This window comes from Hirundo rustica, chromosome 4, assembly GCF_015227805.2.
Source record: "Hirundo rustica isolate bHirRus1 chromosome 4, bHirRus1.pri.v3, whole genome shotgun sequence".
In the NCBI taxonomy this organism is placed as follows: Eukaryota; Metazoa; Chordata; class Aves; order Passeriformes; family Hirundinidae; genus Hirundo; species Hirundo rustica.
In genome coordinates, this window is record NC_053453.1 from 39,213,687 (window position 1) to 39,239,977 (window position 26,291).

Consider the following 26,291-nt stretch of genomic DNA (forward strand, 5'->3'; position numbering starts at 1 on the left):
AACAAGGAGCCCTGGAACTTAGAAACAAACAGAAATACAATTTTTATCAATACTATTTTTTCTTTATTTTTTTTAATTTGTCACTCTTTTGAAATAATATAAAGAAATTAGCATAAAGTAATATTTCCCATCCTAAGAAAAATGGCTACATGTGAAAATAAGTTCTCCACAAATATCTGGGCATATATAAACATACACTAATGTGAATTCTCTGTGGGGGATTTACCAACACTTCTTTTCATAGCAGTCATATGGTTCAATTTTTTTTTCCTGATAAAATATTTACTGAACACCTTTCTAGTTTAAAGCTGGTAATGAGTAAATAAAACCTTCTTTTTAGAAATAAGCCAAAACATGAATTAAAAAAGAAAAGATAACTTTGATGGGATTAATCTTGCCTCTTGCCCACTTTTTGCTATTTGAAATGTGGACAGGTAGCTCACATGATTCCTCAAACCGATTTCTATGGTTTCTTTCATGTCAGGTGTGTCTCAGCAACAATTACAAAAGCAACCAACATAACTGAGCTGGGGGAAGTTCATGACTTAGGAGGTCCTGAGGAGCTCACATGACTGCTCTGTGGGACACTTGACACCACTTGAGATATTTTTGGCAAAATGTAGTTTCCTTAGGATACTGAAACCTACACATTTCACTGTATGGATAATTTTGGATAGTGATAAAATCTGAAGTGTATATTAATGCAGATTATTCACACTTCACAATAGGAAATTATTAACTCAATAGATAACCTAACTGCTATCAATCAAAAATTGAGTGATTTTACTTTTTTTCTGAAGTGTTATTGATAAAACAAGCTCCTTTATTCTCTCATAGTGAATGTTAATTTTTATGGCTATTTATTACTACACATTTATTGTACAGGTATTTATTACCGTGTTCCAGTTCTGAATATGTCTTTTGAAATTCCTGATTCTTTCTGTTTTCTAAAATATGTAACACCAGTGGAAAGCTTTGGTAAGCAGAAGCCTTAAGACAGAAAATCCCTTATGGTGTATATTTTAGAAAAAATATTTGGCAAATGCACATAACGGAGTCGTTTCCATTAAATTGACCTGTGCGCTTTTATTACCTAGAAATAGTTCTTTCAGGGTTTTGAAAGGAACAAGAAAAATTATCTTATTATTTTGGCAGAAGCCAGATATTGAATGTAGCTACTAACACGTGAATGGGACATTCATCTTTTTTCAATAATGGCAAAATGCTTCAAACCTAATTTGAATAAATTTTCAAGGATATTATGAAAATCATCTTCTTACACCATGGGTATTTTATTTTACTGGAAGACACACGTATTTACCTTGCTAGACACCAGAAAAATAAAGGTATCTCTGACACACTCTGTACATTTATGTGCATTTGATGTCCATGTGTTTGTATATGTGCATACATGTAAGCAAAAGCAGAATTATATACTGAAAATGCTGGGTGCATTTTTCACTTCACACATTTTTTAAAATCTTCAATAATCAATCACATTTCATGTTGTACTTTAAGTATTTGAAACTATATCTTAGTTTCAATTAATAACTGTGGATATTTTAGGTTAGAATATTCTACAAGAAAAGTTATCTTCTTTATTGCTTCCAGCTAACATATACTAACCATACTGTGTAATTTCAACTTCATTTCCTAGGAAGTAAAAAGCTGTTGTATTTTCTTTGTTAAACAAATATGAGAAGGCGATGCCCTTCACTTTTTCCAAGAGATATACAGATTATACATGGGAAATACCTATGAGAAGTCACACTGAAAATGGTCAAATTACAGAGACTGTAGCTTTCAAGCCCTGCTGAGGACCAAGAAAGTTTTGTCTTTCTATGTGCAGGGCTAGCGTCTCACTCTCCTGATTTAAAAGATTGGTCCTGCTGGTGGTAATGATGATGATGATAGTCATGGTACTCATCCCCATTTCTAAATGCTTCCACATGCATGAAGACAAGCTGCTTAATACAGTGTTTGAGCCCTTTGTCAACAAAAACTAAAACAGGAACCAAATTATGTTAGGACTCTACAGGTTTCATACACAGGTTGTTTTGCTAAGGTAAACAAACAGAAGCCCCAGGGGAAGGTTATAATCAGAATATCAAAAGACTGGATGGATTAGGCTTGTGCAGAAATGGGGAATTCAGGTGACTAATTCAGGAGGGTAGTGGTCCTCCTGTGATTAGGAGACAACACAGACCAGTAATGTAATTAAACCAGTTTCTGGAGGAACCTCTCTTTCGTGCAAAGTTTGCATGGAAGGTTAATGAATCTCCTTTCACAGGCTCCTTACAAAGTTATACAAAACTGGTCAGTGTGGCAATACTCTAACATCCCTATTCCCATGTAAGCTCTCTGTCACCAAAATCAGAATTGTGAAAACTGTGCATACAGAAGGCAAGCAAGATTCTTCATGTGAAAGGGTATCATTGGCCTATCTAGTCCTACAGCCAACAGCAACATTTCAAATTAAATGTAAAAGTAAGGAAGGAAGTTGATTCATGGTAAGTGAAATTGCCTTGCAAAAAGCTTGCTTTCTTTATGGAAGATCATAGTTTTGTACCAGTAATTATAAAAACTCTGAAATTATTAGACTATTAGTGAAAAAATCTGCAGTAAATAAATAGTGGCCAAAAGCAAAGAATAGTTTTAGATGTGATTTCTGATTTCTTTTTACCCCAAAATTTCCTATATTCTTCCATGACTAACAGTGGGAATTGAATATTACAAAATCTGTAGTTGACACTTCTCTCTTTCCTTATGACTTTATTGCATCTCTGAGATTTATTTTACAAAATACAGTGCTGGTGGCCTTATTTATATCTGTCAGTACAGATAGATGACAACGGCTACACTATATTTTTATGCTTCACTTTAGTAGTAGATTCCATTATCAGAGCAATACCTCCGTGGTGATCATCTTTCAACCACCCAGATACTAAGAGAAAACATATGTGGAAGAAAGAAGCTCTGTCTCATTTACAGATTAGACAGTCACTGGTTTCAGTAAGCTGTCAAAAAAATTCCCCTAGACAGACAAACTGTTTTATTACGTACAGGAATGATGAGCACAGCTTGAGGTCCAGATGCATATTGTTAAATTTGTTATATTAAAAGTGCACCCTGGTTTTCCTGGGCATATAAACAAAGTTAGGTAGCTGATTTCTACAGGCAGTTACATATATAACTACTGCAAGGAACAAGGTTTTGTGTTGCCTGCTGCTCAGAAGTACTAGGGAAGAAATTAAGCATATTGGACACAGAGCTTGTGCTGTGTGAAGTACAGTAATGAAAATGTAGTGGTTATAATTATGAATTGAAATCAATCCATGAAATCAATCAATAGTGGCAATCTGCATAGCAATCTTGATTACATCACTCTTCTTAGAAAAAGGCCTTTATTTAAATATTCTGAAAGCTTAAAATATGGTTACAGCAGTCTACACCAAGTGCATTGCCCTGACATAGGACGGAAAATGGAAGGTGTACATATCTCTGTGTGTTTCTTGGTTAATATATAGGAAAGCAGTGAACCAAGTCCCTTTGCTGTCCTTAGCTCTTGACATTGCTACTTACTTGTTTTTGGTGAAGGGGAAGAGGTAGGTAGTTCCTGCTTTTCCCACTGTGGAATCCTTATCAAATCACTGATTCTGAAGAGAAGAAAAATTAGGAAAATATTTATTTCCTCTTTCTGTTCTCTGTTTGCTAGTAAGGGTCTAAGCAACCAAAGTGCTAATAATCTAATCTATTTTTATATGTCTGGGATATAATGCAGAATGAGTTGATTAATGTGATTGTTTCAGGATCTGCAGGAAACTGACCTTCAAATGGCCCTTAGGTATTTAATTTTATTTTAACCATTTATTTTACTCTGCAAATCATCTGTGGCCCCATTTTGTTCTACTCCGCAAGATGCAATCATTACAGTTCTCAAGGTTCTAAATCACAGAAACTTCAGAAAGGAAGTTCTTTCATTATATTTGTCCTGAAGTCCAAGTAAATAAATCATTTAGTGTGTCTCAGTGGCAAATGACTAACCTATCTAATAACCTTAACACAAAAAAGATGGAACAAAGCAGTAGTAAGAACATATTTTTCATATACTTTTTCCACGTAACCCATCCTCTCTAAGATGATATCTAATAACATTTCTTAAGCTTAAAATAATGGGGGAAGGATGTTTCAAAGTGACATTGAGGTTCTAAAATAAATGGTCTTTTCTGTAGTTATACACCACTCTAGCAGATTATAGCAAGCCTAGAGAGAGCTAAATTAAAAAGCATTTTTAATCCCTTAACAGTGTTTCAGATTTTTTTAAACTGTTCATCCCCTATTTGATGATTTCACTACCAATCCTTCAGACACTGCTTTTATCTTTTATCTTCTTACATATTTCTGTGGGCTGTCCTTTACTAATTGGTATCTCCCTTTGTTTGTTGCATACTGTTTTTTCTCCTCGCAAAGTACCTGATGTATGTCTGAACACTTTCTTTAGGAACCTGTAACATGTAGTTACCCTGATTTCTTCTGTTTATAAATTATCTCTGCTCAAAACCAATATTTTTTCCTTGCCTTTTCTGTTGTTTGCAGTTCAAAATGCAACTGTTATTTTTTCTCATTATCTGTTCTTGCAGTTTTCAAAAGAGTGTCTTAAATCAGTTTAGTGGCAATTTTCATTTTGTACATATCAGATATTCTCATTGTGTGGCCTGTGTCACCCTCGCCACTCATTACTTATTTTATGTCAGTTTTTATGCACTTTGGCCATAAATTTCACTGTTGCTAATCTAGATCATGTAGAATTTAATGGCAAGCGTTCCATTCATCCTGGTAGCACTTGAATCCAATCTTTTATGTATTTCCTTTTGAAGGAATAGAAGCTTTATAATGAAGTTATTTTCCCTTCAGACATTCTTTGTTGCTCTACCCTCAGTCTATACTGAGATTCGTTAGATCTTCTCATTCTCCGAAAATGAAATCTGATGCAGCTGTCCATACATTTATTACTTTCCCAGACCTGTCATCATTTTAATTCTGGTGTCTTGTGAACATTGGAGGTTGCCTATAATTATTTGTATATGGCAAATGAAATTTCAACACATGTAAAGTGCAAGGACAGCCATATTAAATTAGCACAGTCTTCATTCTTTTTTCTTTTTTTGTAGATGATTCCTTTTTTACCTATTATGAAGCAAAATGTTCTTTCTTTGTTCCTATTTATTCCTTAATAAAGTCCTTGATACCAACATGTAGCCCAGTCTTTTCCTTGCATTTTTACATTAACTTAAGTAATAGGTTTATATTTGTACCGTCACTTTCTTTGTTCTGTCAGTCCTTTATATATTCAATTATATCTTACGGTTTTCGCAGACTGTGCAAAAAATTTGATATTCTAAATAATGTGGTTTTGTAGGTGTCAGTTAATGAAATAACATTACAGTTGGAAGCTGCTGTGAAAGATATGACTTTCTCTCTTCATTTACCAAGAAAACTCCAATATAAAAATCCATATAAATTTCAAAGAATCATAGGCAGTGCTGCTTGGCAATAATTGGCTGTGGAAAATAGATTTAATAGAAGTGGGGAGATAAAAAAAAAAAAAAAAAAAAAAAAGGGAGGGGGGGTAATATTTATAATTCACCAGACTTACAAGATTTAATTTTTGTTTTGAAAATACAAAAAGGAAAATAGCTGAACTACTGGTAGAACCTTTTGTATTTTCTTTATATAACAAAGTGCTTTACCATTTTAAAGTCAATGGGGAGACAAACGAAATGCTTACAAATGTGTTTTACTACTGTCAATAGAAACAGTTAACCATGTGATAATTTTTTGACTGATGCAGGTTTACAGCAATCCCAACCACACATTAGGATGTGTTACGAATGTGGACTTTCTGGACATCTATACAAAGATTCAAGAGACAATTAGCATAGATTTGAAGAAGTAAAAGCATCAGCATTTCTGTCACCTCCGTTTCCATTCCCTCTAGGAAAAAACTTTATTATAGTTTTATTGTATCAAACTGTGAAGTAGAAAGGTGATATATGATTCTATGCAGAAACTCTGATATAATTTTGTTCTAGTATAATATCATAAATGGTATGGAGATAAGGTCATTAAATGGTACTCTTGGTCCCTAAGGGCTTAATCCTATTCTGGCAGCACACTGTTATCCACTTGTCCAATTTGTTCAGAGAAAAATAGTAAGGTTTAAAAGATGGCATTTTAGGTGTGCCATGGGTTAGGTTAAGCACAGTGGTAGAGTAGCACAGCATCCTAAACCACAACCCACAGTTACAGCTAGATATCCATTTTGTTTCTTTAATGTTGTGGTTCATGCACTCCTTCATTAAATTCCACAACATATCTGTATTACAATACTTGGACCAAAGCAGGAAAGTGATAGTCACTGTGGCAGACAATTAATTCTTACTGAAAGTCTCTGTATTCTGCAGGAACATAAATACTGATGCAAAAACTGGGTTATCTACATATTGGTTTATGAGTTGTGAAAAATAGGAAAACATAGAAAACATAATTTTACTTGTACCTTCAAGCATGAATCATGAATCAGACAGACTGCTTGAATAAGATGCCAGAAGTTCAAAGAGAGGAAAGGAGAAATGTCCATATAATTTAGAACAGATGACAGAGTATGAGCTAGAACTGCCTGAGCCATAGACATTTCCTCTTATGAATGAAAAAAGAATTTGTATTTATGTGTTAGATACATACAGATAATATACCTCTGTCTATGAAATACACATTCATAAATAACATTTCTAAAATGTTAAATGCTTATTTATTTATTTATAAATATATATATAGGTATAGATATATGTAGATATATGTAGATATATAGATACATGTATGTGTATATATATCCATATATTAATTCACCATAAAAAGGGATAAAAAGGGAAAAGAAAGGTCTGAAAAATATTGTTTGTACAGAAAATTAAGTTCTTTTGGTTTCTTCCTCAGTGCTCCTTGAAAGTACATTTGGGGAATGAGGGATCTACGTGCCCAAACTGTTTTATGGTGAGGGCTTGGAAACTTGTTTCCCATGGCATCTTTCCAAGCACACTTGGAATTTGAAATCAGGTATACCTTAGAATGTTATCTCTTATGCTTTTTGACCAGCACAAGAGATATTTAATGAGGAGCCAAGTAGCTTATTTAAGAAAAAAAAAATAAAAATAAAAAGCTGCGCAGGGTAACTGAGACCTTCTGGGCAAATTTTTACATTAAAAAAGCATTCTTTTTAAACCTGTCATTTTTCAGAGAATTGTTCTAATACAAAAGTCTCTAACAGCTCTGGAGTGCATTCACACTAGAGACTAAATGCACTTTATATGATCAACAGCATATTAAAATTCCAGTATGTCAGTAAGGAAGAAAGAGTTTGATTATAAACTAAAAACCTTTTGCCTTTTCTTTTTTTAAATTTTACATAATGCATTCCTGGCATTTCAGAACCACCACGTGATTCTTAACATTATAGGAAAATGACAGTGTGATGTAACATGATCCTTTTGATCCTTTGGAAGACTTAATAAAAAGTATATGATATTCAGGGTGTCACTGCATGGGTTACTTTTTGAAGACAGAGGTTAAAATATTTTTAGCCTGATTCATGCTCTTTTCAGGTTTATAGAAGTATCATCCTTCAGCTTTATGTGTTAATCCACTTTCAAAGATCTGCTTCTTTTCTGACATATTGTAGGGCAACAAAATTGAGTTTCTGGTAGTTTACTCCAGTGTCAAACAATCTGTTGCCTTCCTTCTTCATAGAAACACAGAATGATCTAGGTTGGAAAAGACCTCTAAGTTTATCAAGTCCAACTGCTAACCCAGCACTGCCAAGTCCACCACTAAAACTTGTCCCTAAGTGCCACATAAAGTAATTTAATAATGTAGCCTAGATTGCTTTCCTAGTCACCTCTATACCTTTAAGGACAATTTTGTAACCATGTCATGCCTGCAGATGAATGACCTCTGTCAGTTCCCCATCCTGATGGTGCATATGTCCCCAGTGCAGCTGACTGTGCTGCACACCCACATAGCACCATGCAGAACCCCGGTTCCTGCAGCCAGTCAGCACAATACAGACATGGTGTTGTCCATCAGCTCCTCGGGGTCAGCAACATCTCTGTCCTTTCTTCTTGACACCACCTCAGCAACCTCTGCACTGAACTGCCTTTCTGGGCAGTCTCAGGATTTTTATTCCATTTTCTCGCAGCAAAAGAAATTTCCCAGTTGTCACCATTTCATATCTGCTGTGTTGACTAGTGTTTCCCTGGTTTGTAAGACAAAATATTGATGACTTCCAACTGGAAGACAGAGTCCAAATTATTTTTGCAGAGTCCAGATTATTTCTAAGTATTTAGTATCAGATGCCTGTATGCCATTTTACCTGTTTCAGACAGCATTTACTTCACTTCCCCTATCTGTTATTTGGAAGAGGAGAGCTAAGCATGATGTCTGGTCCAGTGTATGTGGTGTAGATGATTGCTGATATGAGTATTATGACAGTGGAAAGGGTCTTGATAGTAGACAGCTGAGAATCAGAGGCCTTCAAAATCCCCCTTTCCAGCCCTCTGACAAGTAAATCCTTCCTCGTCCTTGATGCTGTAGCATTAAACTGGTACTGTTGGATATGTTAAGATCCATTTACTGCTTTATTGCAGACATATGATTACTATATCATCTGGAATGTGTGGAATTGTAAGCATTAAAAATAACTATTTTAAGCAAAATAGGTTTATTTTCCTGACTGACAAATGCTACCCACAGGCAATTTTCTGGTAGGATAGAGGGCAGTCGGTAAATGTTTATATGTTTGGGAGAGTGGCTAGGCTAAGGTCTAGTCTGAAACAGCATTGCAGTTCACATCCATGAAAGTGAGGCCAGCAGCTGGGAAATGCATCCATGCAAAGCTTTCATGGGTTCAGCACAACCAGAGCTAATTGACAAGGAAAATCTAAAGTCATTAGGAATTTGATGCACCTGCTTTATCAGTGGTTAAATTCTCATTTTGCCTTTCTTTTGTCACATCACTTTGGAAAATAAATTTAATGTGTCACAGTGGAAATCATGCTTTACGAACCATGTTTTACTGACATTGACACTTCCATCAATGCCTTTCAAGCCTGTCTGGAAAGTCTGGAAGTAGTCTATAGGCTGATGTTTCATGAATTTACTAGTGGATGGAGTCTCAAGTAACAGGCACAGAAGGGAAGCATTCTAGCAAGCATTATCAGATAGGTATTTTATGTATCTATTGCTATTAAAAGTCTGTGGGCTAGCTTGTGAACACTGAGATTAAGGGTTTTAATATTTCAGTTTACTCTGGAATGTGTTGTTTGAGGCAGAAATGCTATGATACACTAAGGCACTGCGACCTACTCACTCTTTTTCCCATCTTAACTTTGTCTTGATTGTACTGTGTATCATTCCACCTTTTACAGCATAAATGCACGGAGGTTTCATTTGACATACATTTTTTCTCACAAATCTCTTATTTTAGTCAACACAGATAAACAGCTATACATTTCTAGATTCCTTCATTTTAAATATGTGGGGGGAAAAAAAAGAAAGAGCTCATCAAAAGCTATTATGCCAGGCACAAATGTAGCAAGCTCAGTAAAACAACCTATGTCACATTTTCCTCATAAGTCCAGACATTATTAAGAAATATAGCTGTAAGTGAAATATAATTCAGTGTACTAAAAACTAGGTAGATAAAAATACATAAAGTGTAATTATTATGAAATTATTTTTGTATTACTCTAAGTAATATATTATAAGTTATATTAGATCTAATATCCACAGAAGCTATGGTCATATAAAAAGGCAATTTGTCGGCATTACTCTAAAGATGTATGGCAGAGAACTGAATGCTGCTTTTACATATTGAATTTTGCCCTCTTAAGACTGAAGTACCCTTCTTTCTTTTATATTCATCATGTACAAATGTGCCATTTTTAATTGGCAGGAACAGAAGTGGCTCTGAACCTTTTGCTGGGGTTTAATTTAGCAAAGTAGCAATAATCTCACATCCCACTCCAGTCGCACATCGTCCCTTGGTTTGTGCCTTCTTCTTGCCCCTTTTCAGCACTGCAGTGCTAAGGAGGTGAAGACTTTTTTTTTACCTGACAGCTTCTCCCATCTGGTTTACATTCAGGTCTGGCTGCTTCAGTGGACTGGCAGAAATTGCTTAACACTGTTCTGGCAGACTCAACACCACCAGGTGCCTCTTAAAAGGGCTGCCAGTCTGTAAAGCTGGGACTAGAGCACTGTGGCTTCTGGTGCTACTCAGAAAAATTGATGGAAAATGCAGAACTCTGAGAAGAAAAAGAAATCTGTGACTATCAGAGTTTCCGCTTACTCAGTCGTCCATGACTTCCTTACTAATTCAAGGAATTTGATGTTGTGATTGTACCTGGCTTAGGCACCTGTCTACAGTCTTAGACTGTGTGGAACCCAAAGGATGTGCCTGTCTATGGAAATTGAAATTACCTGACAGCTGTACCTTGGCCATACATTTGACATATTCCCTATGCAGATGTCTAAAAGATTAGTGGAAATAATTTGTTGTCTAGTAGTGCCAAGTTTTTGAGTGTCAAAAGGAACACACAACTTTTATCCCTATAGCATAGCATGTTTTCTGTTTCTACTTGGATGCCTTAATAGACAAAGGTGCATTTTCCTATGGAATTTCACAGTGAGTCTAAGCACCTGCCAGGGCTTTCTTAATGCAGCCTCTGACTCCTTGCCTGGGTCATCACATACGCAACCTGTGCTGTAAAAGTAATAAAACTTGTGACAGTGTCCTTTTTCCATATAGCTCTACTGTCAGGAGGGTCACCTTGCTTTAGTGGGAATTCTTCTGACTCCATGTTGAATTTGGTATAGCAAATCCATTCCTAACAGCCCTACTGTGAATCCAGTCAGGTTGCTGGAGAGACCAGTAGGAGTGTACTTAGCACTTTTCATGGAAAAAAAAGAACAAACCACAAGGTTTTAAAGTTCACATTCTGTGTGAATTGAGCTATACTTCAGGAATTCAGTCACTGTGGAAATCTGCTTGGTTTTCCTAATCATAAGATAATTTCTAGTAAATGGGACATTTTATAACAGTATCCATTATTTCATAACCTGTTCATTGCATCTCATAAAAATCTGCATGTTTACATTGTTTCACATTGTTGCCAGTTAATTTGCATTTTCTATCCATGTTCAATTTGCATTCTTTAACTCATTTTTGCTGGTAAGTGTGTTCTTTCTATACATATTCAAAGAAATTCTTTAATTCAATTTCTCTGTTTCTTCTCATACAGTCTCACAGCCAGATATGCAGCTCAGTCTAATCACAGTGGAATTGCAACCAGTCAAAAAAAGGCTTCTAGGTCAGTTAAATATCTCTAATTTATTGCTTGTTAGTGATACTCAAGCAAGTATATGCCCATTGATATTTTATCCTTCAGACTTAAGCAGACACTAAACAATGTGTCATTTTTGTTACGTGTCCAAGCTTTGGAATGATGAGCTTTGCCACAGAAAAGCATTGTATTAATTGGCTTTCAGCCAGTTGGTTGATTTGTACTATATATTAGCAATATTTCTGGTTGTTATGTATCCTGCATCTCTGTATTCTGCATGTAAAATATTGGATGTGAAGGATTAATTGGTGATTTTAGTGCTCCATGCTTTCTGGCCTAATTCCTGACTTTAGTGATGAGTGGAAAGAAGTTTGGGAGTCTACCCCTATTCCCACTAGATGTTTTGCATATATAGCAAACCCACCTGAAAGTTTCAGTTCATAGAGTCAAGTTTACACAGAAGCAAAATAGAGCAGAAAAAAAGAATGACTTCCCAGACTTCTGCTCCATCAAGAGTAGCCTGCACACCGTGCCCATGAATGAGAGGCTTTGTTTTGGCAGTGAATTTGACAGAGCTGTGTGTAGGAGCTGACTTATTTCAGATTTTGTCAGTACTTTTAGTCTGTTATTTCCATGAGCACTAAAATCTACAAGCTGGATTGTAGAAGAAAGAAGCTGAGATATTTTTCTAGCGCCTTTTTTTTTTTTTTTTTTTTGTGGGGTGGGGAGGGATAATTAATGTGTTCATTAATTATACCTTTGCTGTACAGTTCATTGGTGAGACCAATGAACTCTAAATTGCATAATCTACAATAAAGATTGTGTTTTGCAGTATAGAACACTCACTAACACAATGTGAGTTGCTGGTGATAGCTTGAGATGAGCTATACCATGGTCCAGTTGCTTTGCACCTGCGTTTGTAGGTCTTCATGTTCCTTATTGATGATGCTCCTGTCTTGTCCACATTCAACATGTCAAAGTTAACAGTCTTATTGTCTAATACTTTAAATCTGTGGCAGTGTTTCCGAAGCCTGTTCAGAGGTATGTTACTTGTCCCTTATTTGTTATACTCTTCTTTGCATTTCCTTAGCTGCTTAACATGATTCTGCAAGAGCAATTTAAAACCTGAATTCAATTAAGAAAGTCAGCAAATGAGGTAAACTGGAAAGTGTGTAGAGAAAATTACCTCATGCATAATGTGCTTATTGTGGCAAGTTCTTGAATTCTGGCATACAGAATATATGCAGAACTATTTTGTATTTTAACGGAACAGTTGAGTTTCTAGTGTTACACATGCCTTTTCATTGCTTTTGTCACTGCCTTTGACAAATGGTCTCAGGGCTCTTACTGCCTGTCAAATTAGGGTAATGAGAAGGAGCAAATGGATTTTTAAGTTTGTTTTAGTGCATTCTTCAGGGAACAGAAGATCACTCAAATTCGCCGGTCACGGTAAAGGTTAGCATGCATACAGCTGCAGAGCAGTGATGGTCTGCTCTGGACTCGGCACAGAGCTAGCAGGGCAGGCTGGTGGCCAGAATGAGCCATGAAAATTGCCAGTGGAATGGTTCTCTGAGGTTTAAACTGGTAAAGAAAGAGAATATCGAGTTGTTTACATATGTTTGCAAATGAAAATAAAATTATTTGAATATTTCTGTTATGCCACTGTATTAAACAAAAAAAAAAGTTTGGAAAAAATCAAATGTTTCATACTTCTTTGTAATGTGATTTTTTTCTCCTTCTGCCTAAAGCTGCTCTTTCATAATAAAGTGAAACTAACTGAATTTGATAACTCTGGTATAATTTCCACTGCCATTATTAAAATAATTTCAATAAGCAAGAAACAGAAGAGAGATGCTCTTCTATGGCAAAAGCCTGTGTCTGATTTGAGCAATTAATTTTGTCTAAGAAATAACAAAACTGGAAAGTTGTGGGGGTGCCCACAAAGGTGCTTCAGAAAGTTTGAAGTAGGCACATATTAAGGAATCTTACAACTCAGAACAAATTTTAAAAGATGCAGGTTTACACATGTCAGAAACAAGAAGAATCTACATTTTTTTCCTTAGAATAGCCACATAGTAAGTTCAGATGGTGGCAGCAAATACTAAGAAATGAACTGTAGAGTCTGTGTTATATACTTCTATCTAAAAGGTATAAATGCATCTGTATCATCTAGACAAAATAAGTATTTTCAATATTTTTCATTTAAAATAGTAAGGTGGAATTATTTTAGCCAACATTCTGAATTCTGAAAAATAACTGAAGAAGATAACTAAAAAGCAAGCTTTTATGCTAAACACAACTGTGAAAAAATTAATATAGTAAGAGATACACAATATTTCTCAACAATGTATTGCTGTGCTTTCTAATCTATTTCTTCAATATTTCCTCTCCAAAAGTGACATATTAATAAATGTTGATTTTGCACTTTAATATTTGTTAGGGTGAATCTGTTTTAGCAATGTTAATGGCAAATGCAAAGCATCTTCTTACATGTCTTGTGGCACTAGAAAACATTTTTTTTCCCTTTTGTGTGCGTAAGGATAGGCTTTAATTTTCATTTGTGGAGTCTAACTAATTCAAATCCTCCTGTTTGTTGTTGCTTCCTGAATTCATTGGGTTTAGTTGGTTTAAAATTGCGATCTGATATTTGCACACTGTCTCTGCTATATGTTGTATTACATAAAATTAACAGATTTCTCACTGATTTTCTCATCATTCCAGGCTTCCAGGACCCTCACGGGTGCCAGCTGCAGGCAGCAGTACCAAAGTCCAGGGAGCTTCCAATTTAAATAGGAGAAGTCAGAGCTTTAACAGCATTGACAAAAACAAGCCTCCACAATATGCAAGTGGAAATGAAAAAGGTAAGGGATTAAAGTCACTAAGTTTACTTTCCATAACATACAAGAAGGAAAAAAACAAAACCATTCACAAGGGTCAAAGAAACGAATATGGTATTTAGAGTTGGTAAGGAATATGTATGGAAATTGGGGCCTGAATTAGGATTTGTGGTTCAGTTGGGATTAAAATTGAGATGTAAAAACTTTCAAGATGTTATAATCATATTTTATCCATCTTTGATGGAAATATCACAGGGTAACTTTTACAAAGTAAATCCATATAAGATGCCTATAATCTTATTCCGTATAAAAGCCTACTCTTCCCCGAAGGAATACTGCCATCATTTTCCAGGGACTTGGCATCTCAGCCTCTAGTGGAGAAGAATCAGAATATTATAGTTGCATCAGAATGTTACATGTATCTATTTTTTCAGAACCTGGCTTATTGTGTGCATAATACTGAATAAAGGATTGCAAGTGAAATGAAATTTTGCAGGGATTAGGAGCAGCCATTGCAATGAACTGCATACCCTGGTTCCTTCCGTTTCTCTCACCCTGACTCTGTTTTCCAGGAAAATGTGCCTCTTCAGGCTTTATCTTAAAAAGAGTAATACAAAAATGCAGCTTTCTGAATTGTGTAACTAATCCATCCCCTTCCTCCCCTTCTTTTTCCCTTTGTGTAATGAACAGCATTTTATTCATATCTCTGGGTTAGAACCCCGTTGAAAATGATACCATATACATAGTACCCGTTTGCATCCTTGGGGTCTGTGGGAGGAACAAGTATGCAGTGAATGCTCTTCATCCAAGCAACAGGCAGCTATCCAGATTTTTTGCAAAATTCTGATGAACACGCTTTGCCTCTAGCTGTATCTGAAGATATAAAACCATCTTTTCAATAGTTATTTCTTTATTTTCACTATCAGGATTGAATGTTTCACATAGTTTTGTAGTGGGTTTTATTTTGTCAAGGAATTGTTTGTGTCAAGACATCCAAGCTAAAACTAGAAAAAGATCAGAGTGAAAACAGCACACACTGTATAATTCACAAGTACGATAGTGAAGTTATGAAGCAGAAGTGGCTGCTTGAGTGAAGGTATGTACAGCAGTTTAGGCTTTAGAATTGCTTCATAATGTTGACATGTTTGCTACTGAAATATGTGGGAATAAAATGATTCAAGGTGAGACATGAATGTAGATAATATTCTTAGCTCATTACTTGGAAACTGTCTTTTGACTGCTAAGGCTTCCATTGCATTGTACATTTATGTGACTTTTTGCATGATGTATTTTTTTACTTCCCCATTTCTTTACAGCAGAGAATGAGAACCTTGATGAGGTTTTTAGTGAAGTCACCACTTGCGAGAGGATAAGGGGTGGCTTTTTTTGTAAAGTCAATCAATTCATTTTACAGAAAATAGAAGATGTACTGCTGCATATCTACAGACTACTGTATATGAGATATTTCCATGTGGGGTTTTTTTGCCTCTCAAAAGAGCAAAAGGGATGAAAAAACATTAACTTTACATGATAATCAAAGATAAATACAAGTTTGGTTTAGGGTATAAAGCAGAAGTTTCTTAGAGAAAATGCCTGCTGTTAATGCAGGGGTAGCAAAGTGATACTCTTTCATAACATCCTAAAAGAACAGAAGAACCTGTATTGGAGTATGTTGTGCTCTACTTTTCCTAAAGGGAAATGAACTTAGTTATTATAGTGAGTAATTTTTGAATATTACAATGAGATTTCCAGGTACTTTTTTGATATTTTTAGAAGTATTTTAGGATGTTCTGTAACCTGAGATTTTTTTTAAGAATTTGTTTAGAAATAATTTTCAACCTTTACAATAGTAATAATGTAAAATAATAGAAAAATATTATTTTTAAGCTTTTTAAAAAGTAGTGTCACCATACAGTAACTAAGTGAAATTTCCCTACAGTGCAGCACAAATGAGAGGCCTTATATATCAATTTTTGCTTCTGAAGCAGATGCTTGGAGCAAGATAACTTCACCAGCTTTTTTTTAATAGATGCACAGTCCATATACACTAAATTCTAAAACAAAGAGATGACTTGTGCTAAGTAATTAGCTGTTAGATATTGGGACCATCAAACCTCTTCAGGGACAGACCTCTGTTGATACATTTTTTTCCTGTTGTACACCTTCCTTTTTTTGCAATAAGGAGACCTCAGAAGATATGCACAGCATAAGATTTTTTTTTAAAATCCAGTTATAGGTAGCGCTTGTAATCCACTCCTGCGTGACACAGTCACTCAGTCTCAGTGGGGAATGGATATGTAGTCACAGAGTTAAAGGAGACCTGAAGGTGATCCAAAAGATGTGATATCAGCCTCTTACTTAGTATTCCGTTATTTAGTCTCTCACTGATATGATCTCCTTTGAATTCTGCTTAGGGAGTAGTTCAACTCAGTAAGAAACCTGGCTCCCCTGGGCAAATGCACGTTTTGCTCTTTACTAAGCAGAGCAGTTTTCACTGACAGACCCAATCCATTGTGTGACACAGGTGACTGTGTATAGCTCTGGTTGAGCTGAAACACGGAATGCACCAAAACATTCAACAAGCCATTAACTGAAATTTGTTCCTGCAGCTTTAGTGCGATTCCGTTGGTTTTTTTTTTTTTTTTTTTTTTTTTTTTTTTTTTTTTTTTTTTTTTTCCCCTGGACTTTGCAGCTTACAGATCAATTTTAAAGAACATGCCTGCTTTTCAGACTCTCAGATTTATCTGCCTCTGATTTAATAATATAAAGATAGAAATAAAACTAGGAAAATTAAACTATTTGAATGAAGTAATTATTCAGATTGCTAATAAGGTAGAAAACCAGAAGATTTTGAGTACAGCAAAGAAATAATGTTCTAATTCATGCCACATTTTTAAAGCAAATCTTTATCCATTAGATCTTAGAAACAGTTTATTTGAACACTGAAGAAGATCTCTATGTCATGGAGTGGTATTTCTAGCTTTTCAATACAATGTAGTGATATGGTATTTCTGTTTTCTCCAATCTCAGTTTAAACAGTATTTGGTTATTTTGCCCATATGAACTCTGAGAAATTCTGCCCTGGAGCTCTTATTGTGTGCTGATGCTGATGCAAATTGTTCATCTCTGGCCAATATGTACATCTATAGCTAGTTTGTGCATGTTTCTTCTGGTGCCACTATTTTTCCAGTTGTCCCTGGTGGTGCTCTCCTCTTGTGCTGATAAGGGGTAGCTACTTTCTCATGGACTGGAAAGGGAGAGTTGAACAGGCTGAATTCTTTTAATCTCACTAGATAGATCTCCTTCAAACATTCCTTCAAACATTCTTATGGCAAACCCTTGCAACTCTTCCATTTTCTACTAACCTTTTTTATTGTGACTGACTGAAAATGGATAATCTGGATACCTGCCCCCTACCAAATATTTAGATTATCGTGAGTACTTTTGCTGTAGTGGAGGAGCTGTTGTTAAGAGTTGTCCTCTCGAGCTGCACAAAACACAGTAAAGCTGATAGATGAGAAGACAAAGAAGGCTGATTATGTACTGGGCACAAGTTCAACTCTTCATATGTCCTCTATTTGTTCAACAGCCTATATAAAGTGGATTTGAAAATGTCCATTTGATCATCATGGTCTTGCTGGGTTATGATAGAAATTTCTCTTTTTGCAATGAACATCTGAGAGTATTGTGTTTCTGCTGTGCCTTTATAGCAGAGCTTGAGCTCTGAAGCAGTGAGTTCTGAAGAAGGATGCAAAAATGTTTTCACCAGAAACTGACTATGCATCTCAAAAATAAGGGGTTAAGCCTGAAACAGAATACTGATTTCTTGTAAAATTTAGTTTGCAGAAATAAGAAAACCTTTTCATAGGTTGGGGTCACTGTCTCAACATCACCACAAGGTGGGGACAAGTTTCATGTAATGAGCAGCTAAAGCCAAGCCGAATAGAATACACAGAAAGCAGTTAATTGTGTGCAGCTTCAAGTAATGCGTTTGTGCTGGAGGTGAGGGGGAATAGATCTTTTAATTCCACATCTTTAAATATACAGACAGGTTGTCAATATTTTCTGACAACATTCAGTTCACATTCCTTGCAGAAATATTAAGGATGCCCTTTAAATTGAAGATTAATGACAAGCTAAAGTTCTCTGTAATTTTTTGTTGTTGTTTATGATTTGTGACATAGGAATCAAATAAATACCAGTGGATCCAAGAACCTGTATTTTTTTGTATATAAGTAGCAGAACAAGCTGCTGCTGAAACAGTAAATGCTCTTCTCTTTACATCTTTCCCTTCAATGAGTTCAAAATTATATAGCTGCAAATATGGCAAGGCAGGAATTATTTTTCATCAGAGCACTTTTTTTTTTTTTTTTTTTTTTGGGGGGGGGGGGGGGTGGATAGTACAACTAGTAGCCTGAAGCCATAAATATGTAACATAACTAATACAACAAAATGTAGTGACTTCCCACTGTTCCCAGTTTGTTACATGTATCCTGCATTAGCTTTGCATATTTTTTTGGTGAATTGTTCTTCTGCAAAACTATTGGTATAGCTTAAGACCTCAATCCTCCTGTATATGTAGGGCTAGCTTAGTGCAAGGCAAGATGTGTGCAAGTGCACACCCACTTTTATCAGTGTTGTGGCTGATTTCTGGTATAAATTAAGCAAGCCTGAAGGCTGCAGTAATTTCCAACAGCTGTGGTTGGCCCTAGGCTGTCTTAGAGCATCTGAGGCTAACCAGACAAGGACAGGGGCCCAGCCATAAATCCTGCCTTGGTCCCAAGGGATCAGCTAAGCAGCTGCCCACCAAAGGTGCTCCATGGTGCAACCTGGAGCCCAGGTGATATGCTGTAACCTTGCCTGTCACCAAAAATACTCTGAAACAAGCTTTACCAGTTAATGTTTTCTTGCTTAGAACAGGACTCGGCAGAGCTGCTTGAAACCTTTTGTGAAGGTGGAATGAGCTCATTTACTGAATCACAGCATATGTCAGGTTGGAATGGACAACAGTGATTCATCTGGTCCAATCCCTCTGCTCAAGCAGGGTCACCTCACAACACATTGAACATGGGTTCATCCAGATGGTTTTTTAGTATCTCCAGTGAGGGAGATTTTATAACTTCTCTGGGCAATCTGTTCCAGTTCTCAGTCACCCCCATACAGTAAAGAAATCCTTCTACATATTCAGGTGGAACTTCATGTGCATCAGGTCTATACCTGTTGTCTCTTACCTGATTGCTGGCACCACTGAGAAAAGCCTGACTTGACATCTTCCCTCTAGGTACTTGTATACATTGCTGAGGTCTCCTCTCAGTCATCTCTTCTGGATGCTGAATAGGCCCAAATCTCCTATTCTTGCAGGAGAGATGCTCCAGTCCCTTCATCATCTTTGTCACCCATGTAGAGCTGTGGCATTTGCATACCAGGCTGAGGAGCACACAAAAAGAACACTGGGCAGAACCCATGTAGAGCTGTGGCATTTGCATACCAGGCTGAGGAGCACACAAAAAGAACACTGGGCAGATGGGTTTCTATAGCATCTGTTAAGGTGGAGATAGTTGGCTTAATGGAACTAGTTGCTAATAGAGTTAAACAAGTAAAAATGTTACATGTTGTCATGTTACTTTTCTTCAGATTTTTCAAAAATATTTTTAAACTTAAGAACTTCTTAATTCTATTCAGAGCAGTAAAATTTGCTGCTTGCAATGTCTTTGTTAAGGGAAAAACAGCTTCACTTTCAGTATTCTCAAAATTCTGCCTTTCTTGAATGTATTAGCAGCCTTCAGACTTCCAGATGGGTAGTTGAATCTTGCCTTGAGGTTTAGGGCTGAGACTGCAAAAATTAAAATGATGCATAACCTCATACTCTGTGCTGAAGAGACAACTGTCCTCAGCATTCTCATCTACGATATTATTTGGACACGGGGGCCCCAAGGTATGACATACTATGTGTGTATGCAAAGCATCAAGAACTCTTTTTGTCATTACACAAACTATATTTGCATTGCATGTTTCATGGGCTTTTTGTAGTACAGAATTCAATATACTATAGACCAGCTTACATCTAATTCCCCAACAGTCCCAATACTGAATGGCACGGCAAGATACATCCACTAAAAGAATATATGTCAGCTGCTGAAATAGCTACGAACCACATGATTTGATTGCCGCTACCACTTCATTTATCTGGTGTTTCAGAGTGATGGTGTTTGTATACTCAGATATGTCTTGGGAATCTGAACTTCATACAGAAGACCTTAAACCTTTCATGCATTGGTCTGTTTTGGTTAGTAAGGCTAGATGATGAAAATGACAGCTATTAATTGGCGTAGTTTGATTATTGAAGAAGAAGCCTTGTTCTCATTCATTCTGAAGATCCACTGAAGTTCCTGGAATGATGCAAACATAGTGACTATGCCAGAGCCTTCTGTACCTACCTGAGTTCAGAAACAAACCAGCTATCATTGCTGTACCCATGCAGATGATGTATCCCTGGGACTTTCAAGGACTGACACTGGTGAAATTGTTGATAAAAGTTTTTCCTGCCTATGAAAGTGTACTGGGATAAGTTCCTGAAGTGAGCTGCTAAATATTGTTAACAGTACTTAAAACTAAAAAATGTATTGTCATCAGCCTTTTTCGCTTTTATGACCATTGATTTTATCCATTTAATTTCCCTATTACTGAGACCTCCTCTTGCCCAAAACCTTAGCTTTCTAGCACATATTTTTCTTTCATTAAACATCAAACCTCTCTTTCTCTGGTTTTGTTTTTATGCCATAATTGCAGCATTCTTTTTTTTCTTCTTTGGTGTTTTGTTATGAACAAGTGATTGGAAGAACTTCTTTATTGAAGATTAAAAAATAAAATCTTAACTTGGAAGGCTTGATTTGCATAATGAAATTGTTGTAACAAAGGTGCTTCTGAGGCTTTCTTGGACTTGTGGAAGTATCAAACACCATGATAATTCTGGAAAGAAAGGCGTATTCTATTAGCATCCTTCATGTTCCATGCACATATAAATTATGTTTGTTTTAGATCACATGTAAGTGTGCTTTAAATGCCAGGGGAGTATGACATCACCTTCAAGCAGGAGATGGGAGAGTAACTATACCACTATGGTTTTTTTCTGTTTTTTAAGCAGATTCACCGAAAGGCCCTCACTCCTCTGCAGGCATGAATGGAAATGTGCAGCATCCCACCAGCACTGGGCAGCAGCAGGTCTCTGCCATACCCTCTCCTAGTGCCAGCAAGCCTTGGCGCAGCAAATCCATGAATGTCAAACACAGCGCAACCTCTACCATGCTGTCTGTGAAGCAGCCCAGTCCTGCAACCTCCCCTACTCCAACTTCAGACAGGCTCAAGCCACCCCCTTCTGAAGGTGTGAAGCCCCCTTCATCTGGACAAAAATCTATGCTAGAAAAATTCAAGCTGGTTAATGCTAGGACTGCTCTGAGACCTCCTTTGTCACTGAGCTCAGGACCCAGTGACAGTGGGAGAGAGGATGACAACTTTTCAGAGTGTGGTGAAATGGATGTCTTAAGTGGGGGGGTGAACAGCGGCGGCTCGACAAGTAGCAGTCCCAAAGTATCACCGAAGTTAACCCCTCCAAAAGCTGGCAGCAAAAATCTCAGCAATAAAAAGTCTTTGCTACAGCCAAAGGACAAAGAGGAAAAGAACAGGGACAAAAACAAAGTTTGCACTGAAAAAGCAGTCAAGGAAGAGAAGGATCAGATCATTGAATCATCTACAAAGAAGAGCTCAAAAATTGCAAGCTTAATCCCAAAGGGAAGCAAGACAACAGCAGCCAAGAAAGAAAGTTTAATATCATCTTCTAGTGGGATCCCAAAACCTGGATCAAAGGTGCCAACAGCAAAGCAGAGCACTTCCTCCTCATTCACCGGGAGTAAGGAGGTTGAAAAACTGAGGACTACAAAAGGAAACCAGTCCCAGTCAACACCAAAATCACAGCTTAGTGAGAAGGCTTCTCCTTCCTCTGGTCTTGCTTCTTCTGAAGGGAAAGAACCAAGTGCTGCTCTCACCCCAGGATCCTCTCTCGGTCTGTCAGCCTCGATGGCCGCAGGCAGTGGCCAAGGCTCAGGAAATGGTGTAGTCCAGCTTCCTCAGCAACAGCAATACAGCCACCCAAACACTGCCACGGTAGCGCCTTTCATTTATAGGTAAGTTCATGGAGGAAAATTGAGGTTTGTGCTACCATTTAGGAAAGAGAGGTAAAATGGATAAAGTAACGGTGGATCGTGCTGTTATCCCTCAGTTTCTGTCACAGCATCATGCCAATGTTTTCCTAATATTATTTTTTAATTAATGTTAGTGTATGAACAATTTCTTACAAGAACTCTGAGTCTTTACCTTGTACAAAAGCAATCTACTGCAAATATTTACCATTCAACATTCAGGGTGCTGTGATTAGAAACACAGATCATGTGGTACATTCTCTGTGCTGCTTTTGAAAGGTCAAAGATGAGTCAGGTTTCTAGTGTGAATATTCTTGTTTGCATTCTAAGAACCTCAACATCTATTTGCTGATATTCAATAATATTTGCTTAGAATTCACCATTCTTTTAAAAGATCATGAAATAAACTCCTGATGTTTTCAGAATGCATTACAGTACTGATGGATATTTGAGGAAACAAACCAAAAACATATACAAACTTCTACAAGTATTGAAAAATATTGCAACAGTTTGTGTAGACAGAAAAGGTTGCAGTTTGCAGTCCTTTTCCTGTTTAGTTTTCTACATGAAATAGGTGTAGATGAACTCACTGAAGGCAGTTAATTTTTAAAGGCCATAGTAAATCTTCAGGGGGCCAAGGCTCTGGAAAAGAAGAATGAACTGTTGAAATGTATCAACATTTCTATGAATTTATTTTGCTATATGATAGAGCAGTTGAAGAGAAGCTGGGAGATTAGTTGTTGTACAGCTCAGAAGACAGAAAAGTGTAGAAAGATTGACACGCTGATTTGAATAATATTTTCAGATATCAGCTGTTGGAGGGCTTTAGCTACAGTTGTGGGTAAATTTAACATCTGATACAATGACAAATACATTATTAAGCAAAATATACTGCCAGTTTTTGTTAGTGACTAGTACACTGGATAATCTTGGCTAAAGATTAAAGACGTGATGAAATAGGCTCTGAGGAAGTATATAAATATCATTGTACACAACTAAACATAGCTTCAAAACCAATCTGGATAACTGATAAATTCAGAAAATCTTATGGGAGGAAGAAAAGGTTCAGTATGGGTTATATTAATGCTAATATGCAGTGGAGCCTCTTGAGTTTCAATCATATATATCACTGGATGCATTTAATATGCATATGACTGTCTGGAATAACCTCAGTGATACACTGAGCATTTCTCTTTTGGTACTGTTGTATTGATACTCAGAGCATTTGTAGTGTGGCACATGGGACAGCCTACAAATGTGTTAGGGTGCATAAACAAGGAGAGATAAAAAGGAGCTGTGCTTTACCTTCAGATGTATGTGCTGCTTAATGGTTATTTTACTACATATGGATGCCATTTCATTCCATGATGGTGATGTCTTAGTTTTGTTTTAAGCTTTTGTCTTGAAGCAGTACATATTTCAAATATTAAAGGGTGATAGAAGAATGCATCTTCCAGTAATATTTCTTTTTAGTAATTGTCTCTTTGCTTCAAACAAATGGCAAAGGAGACTGTATTTGAAGTTAAATTTCACATGAGAAGAAAATGTGATGTATTTTCCAGAAAGCTTGATAAGAAAGATACACTAGGAAGGCGTAAAAAACTGCATAACTGTTTAAAATACACAGCCTCTACTTAAAGTGACACATTCTTCTACCTAGATAGAATTGTAGAAGGCTGGAAATTGTGCGATTTTCCCAAGTCCTTTAAACTTGTATTGAAATTTGCCTTAGAATTCAGCTGTCTTCGCAGTAGTGCTTAAATTTCAAATTGAGAAGAATAACACAGAAGTTTAGTACTTACTAGGCTACAGTTCAAACCGGAGGAAAAAGGTACATTAATAACAAAAAAAGAAATCCTACTGAAATTCAGTAGGAGAACATTGGGTTGTAATCGGATGCATGTACTGCACTTCAGCTTTATTTTGTTAACTCCTCCAGTAACCACTGTAGGGGTTTAGCAGGTCTCTCCTATGGCAGAAAAACAATCTAAAGCTCTCAAATCCCCGGGCTGTATTGATCAGCAATCACTTACTGCCCGAAATGCTGGAAGTATAGAAATTGCTACAGATAATTAGCTGACCACTCATCATCCCAAGCTGCTCTTCTATGTTGTGCTTTGCTTAAATTTCCATTTTTCAGCCAAGTTTTAGTTTGATGATAGCAACATCTGGAAGAAGTTTCAGCAGTGTCTGAATTGCAGTGCTGCAGAGATATTCTTTCAGTGTTAATGCTAGTCTACAAATACTAGTTTGAGGATAAGAGGTAACAGATGCAAGTTATAGCATGGGAGGTGCTGATTCAAAGTTTAAAAAGTATGGTTTTAGTTTGAGGGCAGTGAAACACTTTGTGCAGGCTGTGAAGTGAAGTTGTGGAATCTCTGTCATTGGGCATGTCCAGGATCCAACAAATCAAGGCTCTGAGTAACTTAATGTGACCAAACCCGCTTTAAGAAATTCATTGGACCAGATGACACCTAGATCATCTTTCTGAACCCAATTACTTTATGATTCTGTAAGGACTAAAGTGTTCAATAGATAGGGCAGAAAAAGGATATACATATCAGTGTAATAAATAAACACGTTACTGGTTACTAAAACTTTCTTCTGAACTCCTTTACTACACGGTGATTAACATAATTTTTTCATGAGGCTATAGCTTCCAAGGGAGAGCAGGAGGTTCAGAGCAGTGTCAGATGGGAAGGAGGATATAATCTGGTTGTATCTCTGGAAGTACAGTGAAATTCAATTCCAGATGCCTATTCAGGATGTGTTTATACAGGCTTAGGGAAAAAATTATACTACTCTTCAAGGATCCTGCAACCATAATGCATGCAGGGTTTCTTGGAGCCATATTGATGTCCAGTTTTAATGACCAGAAGCTACTTTTGTGTAGCTTGTAGATTATGGAGTTGAAACTACATTTACAGAAAAAAAACCCTCAGTTAATTGTGTTTTTTAGTAATAAATTATGCTGCTAAACATACTTTCTTCAATAAAGTGAGGACTTAAAGTCATACTGCAGTGCTTTATTGATTCTTGTTATGTACATTACTGCTGTGAAAAGAAAACAGTCACTACCAAAGTTTTGCAATCATAGATAGTGCTAAAGATTTCCACTCACCAGTTTTACTTGTAACAAATACATGGTCTTTAGACAAATCCCCCCTTTTTCCATGACTGATTTTCAAGTAAGTGTGCAAGAAAAGTTTCCATTGTAGAGGTGTTTTTTTAATGGATGGGAAGAATCATAATAAGTGAAGAAATCATTATAAAAATGTTTTATTAATTGTCCTTTGTCTGCAAAAGTGTTTTCCTTCTCTTTGATTGCTCTTTTTAAATATGAGGGAATCATCCCCTTCCTTCTCTTCTGTGAGGCTAAACCAAATCAACTCTTTATGGTTTTGTGGGGTTTTTTGTTTTGTTTATTTTCCAGAAGGGTTTCTTCTTCCCCATGAGCATCCTAGTAGCCCTTCCTTGCATCTGTTCCCAGTTTAACTCACAGTTCTTGAACATGGGTGATTGAACTGCTCATATCGCAGATGTGGTCCTGCCAATCTGTTACACTGACAGTGATACACATTCCAGACAGCTGCATCTCAGAGAGCTGTTGGAAAAATGCCACTATATTCATCTGATATCTTTTGGAATGTCAACTAAAAAGCAAACAAATCTTTGATGTTATCTGTGTTTATCTAAGGTTGGCTATTTCATTAGAGGCAGGAAATGACTGACTGTGTTAGACACCACTTATTAAGCAGTGTTTCAAATTCTGTTCTTAATTACCCTGTACAGGCTCATTTTAATCAGAAAGAATAAGCTTGTGCAGGTATGACTGAAAGAAGGATTTGTCCCAATAAGTGAGTTTG

The 26,291-nt window shown here is 36.5% G+C and overlaps 1 protein-coding gene across 11 annotated transcripts in view; it reads left to right on the forward strand.

The window, feature by feature from the left end:
- Positions 1-26,291, forward strand: part of NAV3 (neuron navigator 3) — a 546,625-nt gene that overhangs the window by 391,854 nt on the left and 128,480 nt on the right. For 7 of the 11 annotated variants that reach the window (XM_040061191.2, XM_040061184.2, XM_040061187.2 and 4 more), the window contains 3 exons: positions 11,352-11,420; positions 14,115-14,254; positions 21,372-22,410. In XM_040061191.2, the coding sequence (XP_039917125.1) occupies positions 11,352-11,420; positions 14,115-14,254; positions 21,372-22,410 (1,248 nt within the window). The remainder of the gene's footprint in view (positions 1-11,351; positions 11,421-14,114; positions 14,255-21,371; positions 22,411-26,291) is intronic. The other 4 variants (XM_040061185.2, XM_040061194.2, XM_040061195.2 and 1 more) reach the window with 2 other exon arrangements.